Source organism: Nuphar pumila, chromosome 10, assembly GCF_984573655.1.
Source record: "Nuphar pumila chromosome 10, dmNupPumi1.hap1.1, whole genome shotgun sequence".
NCBI lineage: Eukaryota > Viridiplantae > Streptophyta > Magnoliopsida > Nymphaeales > Nymphaeaceae > Nuphar > Nuphar pumila.
The window spans coordinates 114,138,641-114,156,742 of NC_143258.1; the positions used below are offsets into that span (position 1 = coordinate 114,138,641).

Sequence of the window (18,102 nt, forward strand, 5' to 3'; positions counted from 1 at the left end):
AAACAAGCATCTAGATCATGGTTTGACAGGTTCTCTCTCCATATTCAGCAGGCTGGTTTCACTCGAAGCGCTCTTGATCATTCTTTATTCTTATATCGGTCAGGTGAAACTGTAACTTGGCTTCTCATATATGTGGATGATATAGTACTCACGGGAAACTCTTCCTCTCATATCGCTCATGTTAAAGAGGTCCTACAAGAGGCTTTTAAAATGAAAGATCTTGGCGAGCTACGATACTTCTTGGGGGTTGAACTTGATAGAAAGGATAATGAGATGACTCTCACTCAACATAAGTATGCTCTTGACATATTAAACAAGGCAGGGATGTCGCAGTGCAAACCCATAAATACTCCCAGTGTTCTTAACTCCAAGTTGCGAGCTCTTGATGGAAGTGATGCATATCCTAATCCTCGGTTTTATCGAAGTATTGTTGGCATGTTGCAATACCTCACTTTTACCCGTCCTGACATAGTATATGCAGTAAATCAGGTCTCTCAATTCATGCATGCTCCCACAGAAGAGCATATGGAAGCAGTTAAGCGGATTTTACGCTATCTCAAAGCTACTATTGGAGATGGCCTCGTTTACACAAGGTCCTCAAATGTCTTGGATGGACATCATCTTTATACCTATACTGATGCTGACTGGGGGGGTGATCCAGATGAGAGACGGTCTGTTTCGGGTTATTGTGTTTTTCTTGACTCCAATCTCGTCTGTTGGAGTAGCAAAAGACAACGGGCCATTTGCAAGTCAAGCACAGAAGCAGAATATAGAGCCATGGCTGCCGACACTGCTGAAGTTGCATGGTTACGACACCTCCTTGGAGAACTCTTACTTCCCATTGCCAGCTCCTCCTTCCTTTGTGATAATCAGAGTGCTATTAAAATGGCTTTCAATCCCATCTCTCACAGTCGTACCAAGCACATAGAGATTGATCAACATTTCATTCGTCAAAAGGTTGAAGACGGGGTCATTTCTCCAACATATATTCCTACATCACAACAGGTGGCGGACTTGTTTACTAAAGGACTTACAGGCGAGCACTTCTGGACTTTGAAGAACAAGTTGTGCATGATTCATCCCCATGCCCAACTTGAGGGGGGCTGTTAAGAAGACACATTTGGATTGGATCAGATCTTGATCCAATCCATAACACCGCCTAAGGCACGCGTTAAAAAGACACATTTGGATTGGATCAGATCTTGATCCAATCCATAACACCGCCTAAGGCACGCGCCTCTAGGCGGTGGCATACTTGTAATTACATTCCTTTTTTATTATGTATTTTGTAAAATGTACATTTTGAGTATAAATAGAATGATACAAAGGGGGAGATGTATTCTGCGCCCCACTTTATCTCTCCTCTCTTCCTCTCTCTCAGGTTTTCCTATTTCCCTCTCTATCTCTCTCTCTTGTTACAGCCCACATATATCAAAATCTTTCAGTTACTACGTCCATGAAAAATTTCTGAAGACCATCATGTTACCTTATGTTCCATCTGAGTATCAACTGGCGGATTTCTTCACTAATGTAACGCCCCAAAAATTTTAACCTTAATTATAGTTCAAATATTGAAATTTCGAGACCAAATTTTTTTTTATAAGTATAAGTAAATCAGATCTTATAATGCAGAAACATTTTTTAAAAACAGTTAAGCCTTTGGGCGCGGTTACACTAAAGATATGAATCAAATCAAAATGTACGGGATATACACATTTCAAACCACATACAATATAAGACTGAAATATGAAGAGTTTTAATTTCATTTGAAATCAAAGTATGAAAACAATACTTCATTCTCTACATGATCAAGTACTTAAAACAAAAAATCATGAATACCAAGATCGCAAGGTAAGAGTGGACCCTCGAGGATACAACTCGACCAGCCCTTCGCTCCAACTACTCATCATACTTTACCTGCATTACCTGTCCCCCATAAAACGAGGTCAAACTCGCTAAAGTCTGGTAAAGCAACCCAAACTCAAACTTAAAGAAAACATATCAAGCATTTAAAGGTAAAGATATATTATTCATCCATCGTCAAGTGATGGACAAGAGAATAACGTCCTATGAGTCATTCATTTCAACCATTCGAACATAAAGCATTTAAAAGCATTTCATCACTTAATATTCTATTCAATCTTAACTCACGTAATATAGCATAATCTATATGCATTCAAGTCATATAAGTCATCGCATGTATATATATAAGGCATTCAGATCATTGCATCATTTTCATATGCATTCATAATTCTTATAAACAATAAGTCAAATCAGATTTGACCATTCTAACGTGAAACACACGCACATACCTTATAAGTAATTTAGTTAGATATTCATGATACACATCAATCATGATACATAGGTGTGATATATTTACTCAGACAATCATAATAGAATCATTTGCAATGAAACTATGTAGGTGTAATGTATCATTCACCTAATAAGTCAAAACTAATCATTTGTAGGCATGATGTGTCATTCACCTATACGCTAACATAAGCGTCACAATCATAACATCATATCAAGATCTAAAATCAATAAGGATCTGATTATTATATCTGAGTTCAATATGTAATCATACTATAATAGAAAAGTCAAATCTATAGATTCATAACTGGCTATTTCAATCAACTCAAAAGATCATCACAATTCATCATAACATTTCATTTATTCATAATAAAGATTTACAAAATCCACGCCGGATCACTTGATCTAGAAAATGTACCTCACAAGGAGTTACCGCCCTAGACAGATGGTCTGCCTGGTCTTGGACAATGCACTTCCTCACAAGAATATACCGTCTTCGCAGGCTACCCGCTCTTGGACAATGCACTCCCTCACAGAGACTTACCGCTCTAGCCGGATTACCTGATCTGGTCATGCACACCCTCACAGAGAATCCTTTGGAAACAGTTCCTCAACAGGTACAATATCCAGTGAAAACTATTGTGATACATGCATCAATACAATTGACCACTCTTAGGGTCGATAGCCATTAACACAGGCATAAGCATGTATACAATCAAAGCATCACATCATACATCACTTCATATGGCATTAAAATTATAAAATCACACGTTTAACCAATAAGGCTTCATGAACCAAAGTTCACTATTGAACTTAAACATTTATCGCATGCATTCATAATTTCATTTCACGTGGTATTTAAATCATATCATATATAAGCATATTATCCTACACACCATATGATCGCCACAAAGAACATTGCACCTCGTAAATTAAACCTCGAAGCATGCGTAAACAAAACATGAGTTCTATGCATGCATACGTGAATATGCACATTTCATAATATAAAGCAACTAAACCTCAACATACATAACTCCTACGTAGTTCGAGATTTGCACACACGATAAAAATCATATGCATTTTTTACCATATGAATCGATATATCACCTTAGATATAATTGTATAAGGGTTGGTCAAAATCTCATTGACCATCCTACCGTACATCATACGCATATATTTCTCAAGCAAACAAGACATACAAATTCAAAATAATTTATAACATTCGCATGCATTCTTCTATACAAGAATAAATGAGTTCATCATATGACAAAACAATATATATAACATCCACAATATACATCGAACACGACTTATACATATCCATAGTAGTTATATGTGCACCATGTATCAAATTCATACAAACACACAAAGCAACATAGTATGCGCAAACTAAAGTACGATGACACACATTGCGTACATACTATACATTCATAAGTGCACAGGCATTCAAACCCACACACAGGTGTACATGCAACAAACACACTCCATATTCCGCTAACTACAATCATGACAAGCATGATCTCCGAACTACAATCATAAGAGTCCTAGATATCCACAACTAAGTGAAGTGTGTGAAAATAACTTATATTTGCAATTTATTTAGATATTCAGTGCAACATCATGCTTACACAATTAGTACCTAAACATGTTCTCTATAAGTTCAGTTAAGGTATCTTACCTTAATAATGTGAAGAACAATGAATCAAAACTCAAAAGACCGAAGAATTTTGAAGTCCGCAAAGACCGCTACCTAAGCAATACAACGAACTCTTCGTGTGCGATCACAAATGCCAAAAGCTCAAAAAATGTCAATTATAACAAGATTAGCCAAAAATAACAAATTATCCTATAAATCATTACCAAGAACCAAATAACACACAAATACACTCCAATAATTTACAAACTTCATCAAAAATATATTTAAATATAATATATATATAAATAGTGATTTATAGCCCAAAATAGTTTTATAAATGCAAATTATACCCTGATTGGCTTGAATGAACAAATGAATATGTAATAAATAAATAAATGAAATTCAAAAGCTAGAAACACATTTCTAATTTGGAGATAAAAAAAATGAGTTCTTTATTTTATTAATAATCCTTAAAAATTATGGGTTTTACAACTAAAGTACTCTTGCTACTTAGATTTCACTTCCTACTTGGCAAACTCTCGGTTGTTACGTCGTGAGTTTGAGGGAAAGTGTTAAGACAAGCTTCTAATATATATTTATATGTATATATATATAAATATATACATATATATATATATGTATATATTAATATATATGTATGTCCATATTATGTAAACCAAAATACCCCATCAAGGGTATTTCGGTCATTTCAATATGTAATAGAAGTCAGCCCATTAGGGGTTGATTGTATAATTATTATTTTGCTGTTTTTTTTTTGTCTTTTCCCTTTTTGCTTTAGTACTTTTGAATGTGACAACTCCAACTAGTTGTTGGAGCTGAATGTGACCGTTTGGAGCAGCCCAACAGCTGGTTGGGCTGCTCCCTATTCCTTTGCTGTTATAAATAGGGCTTCAACCTCATGTAAATTGCATTGCTTTTCTAAGCATATTGTGGAATACAAAAGCCTTTATTTTTTACCCTTGTGTGGGTGATCGGATTAATCAATTAGTGTTCATGTTGGTTGATTATGTTATTGTAAGTCCATAAGAGATACTTGTTTTGCTTTTGTTCTTATTTCATTATATTGTGTTTTTTTAGGTGATTCTCTAATTTCATGGAGATGCAAGAAGCAATAAAAGGCGTCTCTTTCTTCCACAGAAGTAGAGTATCGTGTCATGACAACAACTATTTCCGAATTAGTATGGTTGAGATAGTTGTTAAAAGACTTGAGAGTTCACATTGCAGAACCCTCAAGATTGTATTGTGACAACAAAAGCACAATATACGTAACAAGCAATCATATATTCTATGAAAGGACCAAACACATTGAAATGGATTGACACTATGTTCGTGAGGAATTTCTGAAGAAGACCATCACTGTCACGGGCCTATTTCCTTCAATAGGCCAGCGTAGCGCGACGGTCCTTCCTTACCATCGCAAGTCTTGTTATCGCTCGCTTGCCAGTCGCAGAAGCTTGTAATCAGAGTGCAAAAGAGCAAGAGAGAATAGAGGGAGAAGAATTGCAATCACAACAAGGGTGAACAAAAGAAAGCTCAACGCATTTGATTCATTCACAATTTAGTCTATAGGCCTCTTACAGTTCAAGTATATGGGTTGCCCCTTCGGGGTATTGATTAACCTGAACCGAGCAGCTTACATCAGACTCAATGAAATCAAAATAGACTCTAGACACAACTTTATAATGTAAGTCACAAGGGAACATGCTCCCCCCTTCAAATCATGTGTCGTCCTCAGCGCCATCTGCTTCATGGTAAACCCTGACTTCAGTCGGGTAGCAGTTGTTCATTCAGAAAGCTGGCGCCCACGTAGGTTTTGTTGTTTCCTTCCACTGTATTAGGTATTTATTTGCTTCACCCAAGTAGTTGACCTTGTGGCGAAGGATCTAACTGAGGTGCTTCTCAGGTTGTTGTATTGTCGGAGCCCTCTGCATGATGGGAGCGCGTTGTGGCACGCTACGTTCTGGATCTCAGTCGTCTGTATATAACTGTTTGAGGTTACACACGTGGAACACCAGGTGCACCTTGAAATCTGGGGGCAACTCCATCTTGTACGTCAGTTTTCCCACCTTCTTTGTGATGGTCAATGGTCCTTCATACTTTCTGATCAGTCCCCGGTGCCGCCCGCGGAAGATGCCTGTGCGACCAGGATAAAGCTTCACCAATACTTGGAACCCAGCGGGCCGACAATGCTTGTCCGCCCACTTCTTGATTCTCTTTGCCGCCCTATGTAGGAACGCCTTCGCCAACTCGTTTTGCTCGTTCCAGTATTGAACAAACTGATAGGCGAAGGATGGCCTTCCCTTTTCTTGCGCAGCAAGAGTGTGCAGGGTTAGCGGTTGCTGCCCCGTGGCTATTTCAAACGTGTTGTGGCCTGAAGACTCGCACTTCTGTAGTTTGTAATAGAATTATGCCACGTCAAGGAACTTTACCTAATTTTTCTGATTGGCACTGACAAAATACCTAAGGTGCTTCTCAAGTATCTCGTTGATGTGCTTTGTTTGTCCATCGGTCTGCGGATGAAAGCTCGTTGAAAACAACAAATTAGAGCCAAGTAGTCGAAATACTTCACGCCAGAACTTGCCCGTGAAGCGAACATCGCGATCACTCTTAGTGCTCTTTGGTATGCCCCAGTGTTTCACCACATGCTTTATAAACAACTCTGCAGAGCACTCCTTAGAAGCTGAGATGAAGGTGACATACTTTGATAAACGATCAACCACTACTACGATGGAGTTGGTGTCATCTACCTTCGACAGACTAACAATGAAGTCCATGAAAATGCTTTTTCAAGGACATTCTAGAATCGGTAGAGGCTCAAGGAGACTGACTGTCTTCTGGTTGGTTCTCTTGTCTTGCTGGCAGACGAGGCACGTTCGCACATACCCCTCCACGTCGTCTCTCATCTGCGGCCAATAGTAGCCACGCTCAAGGAGTGCTAAGGTACTATGAATCCCTTAGCGCACCCCATTATCGCAACGGACTCCACGCGTGCACCAAGGCACGAGCCACTTATCACCTACACCCGGAACCGTCTGCATAGCCGACATTCTCCAAGGTAGGGAAAAGTTGCACAAAGGACAAAGGATAAATTCTAAAACTTGTGAATAAACATAATATATATATATATGCTTTTAACTCAAGGATGCAGTTTTGTGATCCTTGTCCTTTCCTTTATGTCATTTACTTTGCCACCACGCTATCATATGCGCATGCCACTACTTACGCATTTATTTAACTCAATGTGTGGTTTCGCACATCGAGCCTTGCTTTATGTCATTTACTTTGCCATCGCGGTATCATATGCACAGGCTACAACTTACGCATTTATTTAGCTCGATGTGTGGTTTTGCACATCGAGCCTTGCTTTATGTCATTTACTTTGTCGTCGCGCTATCATGTGCACAGGCTACTGCTTACACATTTATTTAGCTCGATATGTGGTTTCACACATCGAGCCTTGCTTTATGTCATTTACTTTGCTACTGTGTTATCATATGCACAGGCTTCTGCTTACGTATTTATTTAGCTCGATGTGTAATTTCACACATCGAGCCTTGCTTTGTACTATTTACTTTGCCACCATGTTATTACGTGCACAGACTACTGCTTACGTGTTTTATTTAGCAGAGGTACGATTTCGTACCTCATGCTCTACTTACACATTGATTTCACTCGGTGTGTAGTTTTGCACATCGAGTCGTGCTTCATACATTGTCGTCGTGCTCTAATGTGCACAAGCCTACATTGTGAGATATGTATTGTACGTACCTATTCGTAGGGTATGCGGCTTGCGTACTCTGCCTAACTCAGTATCATGTTTGCCCTTTTCAAAAGATGTGGATTTTGCGCGTGTGCGTCAAGGCTTTAAAGAAAAAGGGATTTCTTGTGAAAAATCGGTATTCAAGTATTAAGGTTGGGGGTTTCTTCTGAGAAACCTGCACCCATTTTATTATAAGCAGTATCACTAGACATGCGTCGCATGTTGATACTATGATAATTGGATGAGAGATTCGTGGCGATCTCGTAATATGCAAACTATACAATGATATAAAAGTGGTAATCACACAAACAATGATAATCGCCTTCACAGGCAAGATGCTCGAATGGGTTTAACGAACCAGAGCATGTAGAATGGGTTGTCAGTTAAAATAGAACCTGACACACCCATTCGACTTTTTGGTTCCATCAAGAGAGAGGATGGAATGGTACAAAAACTCTGATGGACAGGTTGTTAACAACTACACTCCTCGAGTAGTAATTGACTCGGTGTCCTCAGTCATCGGAGTTAGGAGATGGGGCTATCGAATATTATCCTAGGTGATAAACCCCCTGAACTTCTGCAGAAGTTGGATGCATCCTTTGCCACGAATGCCTTTGGAAAATCCTCTCTCAGTCACCGACCGTCCCCTTAGAAGCGGACTCAACTAGTTACCCGGGGTATCAAAATACAAAGAATAATAAACCCTCGAGCAAATCTCAGTTGTTTCTACGTTTCTCCTGTGAGTACCCTCATGACAGTTAATATCGAAACAAAGTTATCTTGTTCACTTATGTTAATTTACATAACATGTATGAAATAAAACAAGTGTTAGTTTTGTTTTAAATTGTTATAATTGTGCACATACCAGTTTTTCATGAAACTGACTCATCTCATGAGTACAAGTGATTATTAGGTCTGAGCGATACGAGATGACGTGATTGCAAGATGGCATCAAGATCCCACTGTTTCTTCTGGCATTCCGCATCCTGAATACACCCCTTTGGTTTAAATTTTGTATAAGGGTTTCCTTAGGAAATTTCATTTTGTATAAACTTGAAATTTTCTTTTAATGCATATGGTTTTAAATGTTGTTTCGAAATTGCAAATTCGTTATGAAACGGAAGGTCCGCAGTAATGCGCCCAAAATTTGCCGACTTGTTATTTCAAAAAATCATTTTTCAGCTAACCCGCTAAGTCAAAACTCTGAAAAATAAGGATTTCTAGTTTCTTTCAAGTTCTTCTATAGTTTTACAAGGTTAAAATTTTGGGGCGTTATAGCCCACTAGGGTCTGACTTTGTAATTTTCCTTTTTATTTTTTATACTTGTAAAAACATGTAACTGAATGGGACAGCCCCAACTAGCTGTTGGGCTGCTTCCACAGTCATAAATATGACCGTTAAGGGGCTAGCCCAACAGCTAGTTGGGCTGCCCCCACTCTCCCTCATTTGGTTATAAATAGGGGTTTTCCCCTTGTATTCACTAATTCTTTCTAAGCATTTGTCAATGAAAGTTATACTAATTTTATCTTGTTGGTGTGTACTTTTATTGTGTGGATTTCCTTGGTCCATAAGTGACCACTATTGTATTGATATCTCATTGTAGCCTTTGTGGCATTTCTTTAAGATATTGTTGGTTTTATTACAAATATATGTGCATGTGCTGAATGCCATGTCACAAATATCACCTATAATCTGAAAATATTGCAACAGTTTTTAAAATATCATGACATTTTCAAAATATAAAAATTTATACATTATGACATTATCACGTATTATCATGCTTTATTTTTTACTCTCTTTTTCCTTTTTGACATTTTGAACATGATATTTTCCTCATTCTTTACCAAGTTTATATTTTATTTTTTTTTCTTTTTTGTGGATAATCCAAGGGAACACTGTCCTTCCCCTCATTTCACCGACTGCACATTGGCTGGCCTCCAGTTGGTAAAACCCTTGATGCCCCCCCCCCCTGCCCATCGGGAAGTACATCCAACTTCGACCATGCGACAAGGGATGCCACCTGTCACTTTCGAACTTATGACGTCCCATTAACTTGGTGATATTCACAAGTCGCCCCTACCAGATGAGCGGAGTTTCTATTTTAAAGACTTATTCCATCTTTTCTTTGTACTTTTGTAACAAACCTGTTATTTGATAATTGTTTGCATTACTTTTGTTTTTAACCAAGATTTTTTCTCAAAAAAATTCAAAGCCTTACAATATCTCAAGAATGTGTTCAAGAGAAATTTATACAGTAGGAATAAAAAGTGAATTAACTCATTTATAATGTGACATGAAAGGTCCAATAGAATGAATAGATCAATGAAAAGGTATTTTCCAACTCCTGCTAATAGAAGTTTTAATTCCCCCCCCCCCCCACCCCCCACCCCCAACCCCACCCTGAAAGTGTTCCACGTAGAAAAGCTTACACTTGTTTCAGAAATAATATGCCTGTCCAATTCCATGATTTGTTGCAAAGTGTGCACAATGTCGTATGGTAATCTTAAAAGATGAAAATTGGCTTACAAAAGTGAGCCTGTAACCTGTACGATTATAAACGTGGGCTGTTTTAAGACAAAAGACAGGGAAACATGAAAAATAACTCAGCATAAATTGATGAATGATCAAAAAGATTTTGAGAATAGTATACAACAATAGATTATCCCCAAAAAAATAGTAATTGGACGTAACCTTCAGTAATGAAACAGTAAACTGAAGTGGAATATCATTCACAGTTGGAATCTTGTAACTTCCAGGCCCACGAGTGTAAAGGTTGCCTTGTCTGATCCACTTATGATCTGCATCTCCCCATTTGAGTTCTTCCAATGCAACCCAACCCAAGCCCTGTATAAAAGCGCCTTCAATCTACAAAAAGAAACAATAGGTCAATGTACATTACATCAATAGATGTTTAGAAAATGTGCAATAGTTATGGAACAACACCACAGACCCATGCTTCATACTCCAATCAAAGAGATTGTCACTAATATGTGTCACTAGGTTTGTCCCAATTAATTGTTTACATACATTAAATACAACAAAATTCATGAATTGGTATGTTTGCACTACTGTCAGAACTCAAATAAATGGATTGAAAGCTTGAAGCATAGTAGGGAAGCAAAGCCTTGCTGTTCTCTCGTCACTCAACTCGTTAACTGAGTGCCACAAAGAGTTTATACACTTTAAATTTTGTATTCATGGTTGAGACAGCCGCACAGGAAATTCTCAATGATTGGCAAAAGAATATGACAAGTGCTAAGGGAGATTAAGGACATCATTCACATAATCATCTATAGTCAATAAGAGGGCTACAACAACAGAGACTTCCATATATTGGTTGATTACACTGTCATCGTGTGTCCAGACGGCTTAGATTTCTCCAAGGCATTCCCTGTTGTAGAAGTACGTGTGTGCATGCTGGAATTTGAGTCATGAATCATGATTAAAAAAACAGACTTCCTCTCATTCTCTCATAACTAAGTGGTCTCACAACTTGGTCACCTTCCAGTTTATAAATTCACAGATGAAAAAAGTACCATATGACCAAGGATTTGTTCTTGGGGTATTGTTTCTAGTGCAGGAAACAGCATCAGACTAAGAACTACAGTTCAAGTTCATTTGCTAAAGCAAACATCATGCTTTCTGACCTTAGAATAAGTTTGGTAAGAAAAGAGGGTGGAAACATTTTTGGAAGTGAAACTGGATGTTGGAATTTCAGACCCTGTCCTCTGATCTGAAGTTGGTTTTTCTAAGTGGACTTGCCCTGACTTTCATGCCAGTTACCATGTAAATGAAACTTGATGTGGGATTGGTTTCCCATATGGACTGCTAACTTTCATGCTAGTGACAATGGATATAGCATTTCCGCCATGCACCCTTTCCACCCTCTCTAGCACCACAACCATCCCGATTAGACCAATGCCCAACACTAACTCCACCGAATCAAGACTACCGGAAACCTCATCAATTGCACACCCACTACGCCCACCAAGAAAATGAGAACTCAAATTCTCATATAATTAAAGGTGTATTTTTCCTTCTTTGAGGTGGCATCTAGGTGCAATGACTCTTTCCCTTCCATAAATTTTTAATTACGTAGGTGACTCTGAAGAGAGGCAAGTATTCAACAAGATGAAGAAAAGAGGAGAAACACCATGAACAAGATGAACTTCATTAATTGAAAAAGAACACACAAATTATACATTACATTCCTCCACTCCCCTTCAAACTTGAGATGATGTGAACACAATCATTCCAAGCTTAAGGAGGAATGTCTGAAAAGCCTTAAAAGGAAAAGTCTTGCTAAAGCAATCTACAATTTGATGAGCCATCCAAACATATACCAGTGAGATGACTCCTTCCTGATATGCACTTTGAGTGAAGTGGCAATCAATCTCAATATGCTTGGTTCTTTAATGAAACTTCAGATTTTTAGATATTTGAATTGCATTTTGATTGTCACAGTGTAGCGGAGTTTTCTCTCTAACCTTGACCCCAACATCTTCAAAAACCTACTTCAACCATACAATCTCAGCAGTAACTTGAGCCATAGCCCTATACTCAGCCTCTGTGGTAGAGAGAGTAACTCTTTGTTGCTTCTTACTTTTTCAGGATATTAAAGAATCTTCTAGAAATACACAATTTTGTAGTCAAGTGATGATCTTGAGAGACTCATCCAAAATCTGCATCAAAATAAGCCTTCAACTCAAGCACCATGGATGAATGAAGAATAAGGCATAATTCCTGATGCCCCTAATATATTTGATAATCCGTAGCACTACCGCAAGAAGTGTGGATCTAGGAGCACTCATAAACCGACTCACCAATGAATTGCAAAGGTGATGTTACGTCTAGATATAGTCAAATAAATCAGACTCCCAACCAACAACCTATATACAGTAAGGTCCTTAAAAAACTCTCCATTTGAATGCTTTAATTTGCAATTTGCCTCCATGAGAGTATCCACATGCTTTTTATTATCAGTCAACCTAGCCTTACTGATTAAGTCAGTTACATATTTATGTTGTGTCAATAGATATTGTAATATACCACATTATTTCTCCCAGTTATAGGCCTTAACTTTACTCCAAATATAATGATTTATATAAAAGTCAAGCCAAGTTTTTTATCTGTCCAAGTGTTGTGAAAGGTGCCTGTAACGGGAAAATAATTTTTAATGACTAAATTATGAAATATTTTTGCCCAAACCTTTGACACAAAGTAACAATATGCAAAAGTAGGATTTTTAAAAATATAAGACCAAAGAAATATTTAAAATTTCAAGAAACACAATTTTGGACCCTTCCGCAAAATTTTGAAATTTGTATTGAAACCCTGAAGTTGACATTTTATTCTTCAGGAATTGAAATTTTTAACTATGGGTAAGAGGAAGAGAGAAGGGAGGAAGGCAGAGGGGGCTAAGGGTGAAGGCGTAGGGCAACTTCTGAAGCGTTGCGAATTTCAAGAAAGCAATTAATTATAGTTTTAGTGATTAGATTTTCTTAAACTAGTTTTGTAAGTGATTAACTATAGTTTTAGTAATTAGAAAGTTTTGTAAGCGATTAACTATGGTTTTTAATAATTAGGATTAGCCTTAGTTACTTTCGTATGAGTAATTAGTTGCAGTTTTCATAACTAAAGTTAGGTTTTTCTTAAAATTAGTTTTCTAGCTACATAGTTATGGCTTTCTAAAATTAGGGTTGTATTAATTTTGTAAGTAATTATGGTTTTAACTATTACGATTGAGTCATGACTTATTTTCATGTGTGATTAGTCATAGTTTTCCATAATTAGACCTAGATTTTTTTAAGTAAGCTTCAAATGTTTTTAAGAGTTAGTCTTTTTCTTAAGAAGATTTTAGTAATTAGTCTGATGAACTCAATAATTGATTTTCAACTTTCATATCTTTTTTCAAATTACTGATTTTTATAAATCACTGAGTTTTATTGTTATTAAATGTGGTTTAACAATCTCTTTCAACTTAAACGGGGTTTCTAAAATTGTTTTTGAGAAGCCATCAGAATTCCTAAATTGCTTCCAAAGTGATTAGTTAGATCTCTTATGAATTTAATTATTATTTTAAGTGTCATTTTAGTTTTATTTTATCGTCTTTGAGTTGATTTGAAACCGTGTTATTTAGAAAATAAGATTTGACATTGAAAATTAGATGAAAGTGTTAAAATTATTATAGACTTTTTGTAAATACATATATATTTAACTATATATATATATGTGTGTGTGTGTGTGTGTGTGTGTGTGTGTGTACATATACTTTTCATATACTTTGTGTATGATAGTATATTTATATATATATATATATAGTTAAATATAATGTATATAGGTTTCATTTTGTATTTTTCCTTTTTTATTTTTTTTTTATTTTTTTTTCTTCTTTTTGGGGTTTGACCATGGGTTGACCAGCCATTGGACAGGCTCCATCGGCTCTACTGGCCCAACGGCTGCCCAGCCCCCCCTCTTAGTGTATAAATAGGGGATGAATCCCCTTGTTCATTTAAGCTTTTTTGCGAAGCTTTCTTCTTAAATAAATACATTATTTTTATGCCTTTGTGCACTTGTGATTATTTGTGATTGTGAGTATTATTTTGTGCCTTTGTGCACATACTTTCCATTGTGATCATCGTGTGTTTATCAAGTCATTTTTTGGACATCTTTTGAAGATATTTTTACATGGTAGCAAAGCTTGGTCTCTAATAAGCTAGCGTGTGTGCTGCAGTCACCCTGGTTGTTGCCTCGAAAAGCATGCCTACTCCTCATTTTTCTATTTTGGTGTGGAAAGACTTCCTTGCAAACTCCTTCCTCTTTGGCGTGCGCTACAAGATAACTAAAAGAAAACTTGTTGTGGTGCGTATTCGATAGTGAAGATTGACTTGTCTCTCTAAAAGCTCTTCCATGGCGGAAAAGGATTCGCATTTCTCTCTTGGATTCAAGCTTAATGGCTCAAACTATCATGTTTGGGCCAAAAATATGGAAGCTCATTGTAAATCCCACTTAAAAAAAAAAAACGTGGCGGACACGTGCCGAGGCCGGTGCGCTGTATCGGACCCGGACCCGACCCGGGTTCTCGAACTTTCGATGCCTGCGTCTTTAAAAGACGTCGGCTGAGATAGGTGAGGGGTAAAACCCCTCGCCACTCTCTCTCTCCTCCTCTCAACCTCCCGTCTTCCCCCCTTTTCTCTGCGGCCACCGGCGACCGAAGTCGTCGGCTTCCCCTGCGGCGACCCCCCAGCCCCGCTGTCGGCTACGCCTCACCGACCTCCTCTCTATCTCCTCTTTGCCTCCCGTCTTCTTCCTCTTCTGTGCAACAGCCGGAGACCTCCGTGCACCCCTGATCGCCGCCACCGACGACCGTCTGCCACCGCCTCTCTTTCTCTCACCACCCATCTCTTCCCCTCTCGTTTTGCCTTTCCGGCCACCACAGCCCCGACATCGGCAGCCCGTCGTCGGCCGCCATCCCAGGTATACCTCTCTCCTCCCTCTTCGTATGTCTTCTTCCTCTTCCCCTCTCTTCTTTTTCTTCTTCTTCTTCTTCGTCTCGTCTTCTTTTCGTCGGGCAGGGGGCGGAGCCCCCTACCGCGATTTCTTTTTGTCAAGCAGGGGGTGGAGCCTCTGTCTTTTCGTCTAGTAGGGGGGCGGAGTCCCCTACCTTTCATTTTCTTCGACCGGCAGGGGGCGGAGTCCCCTGCCTTTCATTTTCTTTGACCAACAGGGGGCGGAGCCCCCTGCCTTTGCTTTTCTCCGGCCTGCAGGGGGCTCCGCCCCCTACCCCTGTTTTTTCGTCCGGCAGGGGGGCGAAGCCCCCTGCCATTGTTTTTCTATGGCCGGCAAGGGGGCTTCGCCCCCCCTTCCTCTGTTTCTGCAACTTCCTAACAGGAACGGGCATCCCCTACCTCTGCAGTTTTCGCAGAGAGTGTGCATGCTTCCTTTCCCTTTTTACAATAAGATTTTACTAACAACTTTACGCTTGCAGGTTGCACGACGGAGCACTCTCGCACCCCGTGGACAGAGCACTTACGTACTTACGCTCGCAAGCGTACGTAGAACCGCAACCCCCCAAGGTAGGGGAAAGTTGAGTAAAAAGGACAATAAATAGACAAAAGCTAAAATAAGAAAAGATAATCAAAATTAGAACGCAAGGACAATTATATATGTATACGTATAAAAATATATATGTATGTCTTTTAACTCAAGGACGCGGTTTCGCGATCATTGTCCTCTTTACTTTCCTGCACTTTTTCTTTTCTGATGCCGCTGCATTTTATGTGCCAAGGCATTTTCCTTTCCTATCTTTATTTTCACTTTCCTTTCTGTTGCCGCCATGCTTTATATGCCCGGACTTTTATTTTATCCGTCTTTTACTTTTTCAGCACTTTTTCTTTTCTTGTTGTCGTTGTGCTTTACGTGCCCAGGCTTTTACTTTCTGCCTTTTACTTTTTTGTGTATTTTTCTTTTTTGTTGCCGCCGCGCTTTATGTGCCAAAGCATTTTCCTTTCCTGTCTTTACTTTCCTGCACTTTTCTTTCTGTTGCCGCCGCACTTTGTGTGCCCAGGCTTTACTTCCAGTTTTTTCCTGCTTACTGCTTTACTATTTGCCCTCGTTGCATTATGTTATTTAGTTTTGTGTTCCATTACTTTCGTTTTGAGTTGCCACGCATGTTGAGAGGTTTTTGCCCTTTTGCGATTCTCTTAGGGAAAACCTTGCAAGGAACATGATCGCGCGTATCAATGTTCGCTCTTTTAGATAAGATGCGAAATTGGGTATTGATGCTCTGATCTCGAGAAAACGTATCCTACAGGGATTTTAGACTTCTCGATATTCCAAACATGTTTGGGCTTACTTGTTTCGTGTTGGGGGTGCCTTTGAGTAACCCTTGTCTACCATCGTAATCACGGCGTTGGACAGTGACATTGAGTTGTACTACAATGAGTAGCACAGGAGGTTGATAAACCTCACGGTGTGCGATGAGCACAATTGTTGAAATTCACAAAATAGTGATTATGCGCCTTCACAAGCAAGATGCTCGAGTGGATCTAATGGACCAAAGCATGTAGAATAGGGCGGCAGTTAAGAAACCCCCGTCGTGCCCGTTCGACACGGTTCATCAAGAGAGAGGAACGATGGTACAAAAACTTCGATGGACAGGTCATTAACGACCATCCTACGGGCAAATGACTCGGCTTCCCCAGTCATCGAAGTTAGAGAAAAAGGGGTTACCATAATTATCCTAGGTGGTAGTTGTCTGGCACTTCTGCAGAAGTTGGATGCATCCATAGGCCTCTTTTTTTTTGCCTTTGGGGATTTACTCTCTTGGTCACTGACTGTCCCCTTAGAAGCGGACTCAGTCAATCATCCAAGATATCATAAAACACATAGCATAATAGACCCCCGGATAGATCTCGATTGTTTCTACGTTTCGTGCCTTGTGCGTACCCACATAGCCAGTTAATAATCAAAACAAAATATAATCTGCTCACACTACAGTTAGATGTACACTTGAGTGTCTTAGAAATCACGCACCTGTAGTTTTGGATCTTCTATATCACTGCTGGAAGGAAAAGAAGGGAGGAGGTAGCAGCGAGAAGCATGATTCTTCATTAATCTTCGGCGTGCCCTATTCCTTGATATATATAATACACTGGATCGGATCGGGTCTGTGGTTCAAATCCGATATTCCAGATATCATCTATCATGTGAGGTTACAAGGATACGGGCCCAGATCTGGACCCGTATGTACATATACAGTCTTAATAGTCTCCCTCAAGTTGTGCATGGTTTTGTACCATGGACAACTTGTTCTTCAAAAACCAAAAGTGGATGCTGGTAAATCCCTTAGTAAACAAATCCGCCACTTGATCAGCCGTGGGAACATAAGCTAGCTCGACTTCTCTATCTTCAATCTTTTGCCGAATGAAGTGTCGATCAATCTCTATATGTTTGGTACGACTGTGATGAATGGGATTGAAAGCAATTCGTATGGCACTCTGATTATCGCAAAGGAGATTGGTGGGCATAATAGATTGTCCGATCTCAGTCAAAAGATGTCTCAGCCATGTAGCCTCTGCTATAGCGGCCGCCATAGACCGGTACTCAGCTTCTGTACTGAATCGTGCAGCTGCACGTTGTTTCCTGATATTCCCCGCTATCAAGTTCCCGTTAAGAAAAATACAATATGCAGAAACCGATTGTCTGTCATCTGGATCTCCAGCTCAATCTGCATCTGTGTAAACATCTAATCGATGTCGCTCCCCTTTGGACTTGGACCGATGATAAACTAGACCATTTCCAAGAGTACCTTTTAAATATCGAAGAATTCTCTTAACAACATTCATATGCTTTGTTCGTGGATCATGCATGAATT

At 39.0% G+C, this 18,102-nt stretch overlaps 1 protein-coding gene across 6 annotated transcripts in view; it reads right to left on the minus strand.

The window, feature by feature from the left end:
• The window catches only part of LOC149827981 (xanthine dehydrogenase 1-like), a 128,103-nt gene that overhangs the window by 32,625 nt on the left and 77,376 nt on the right, over window positions 1-18,102 (minus strand). For 4 of the 6 annotated variants that reach the window (XM_090019774.1, XM_090019775.1, XM_090019773.1 and 1 more), the window contains exon 13: window positions 10,419-10,592. In XM_090019774.1, the coding sequence (XP_089875900.1) occupies window positions 10,419-10,592 (174 nt within the window). Of the gene's footprint in view, window positions 1-10,151; window positions 10,593-11,871; window positions 12,410-18,102 lie in introns of those variants that run through there. The other 2 variants (XM_090019771.1, XM_090019776.1) reach the window with 2 other exon arrangements.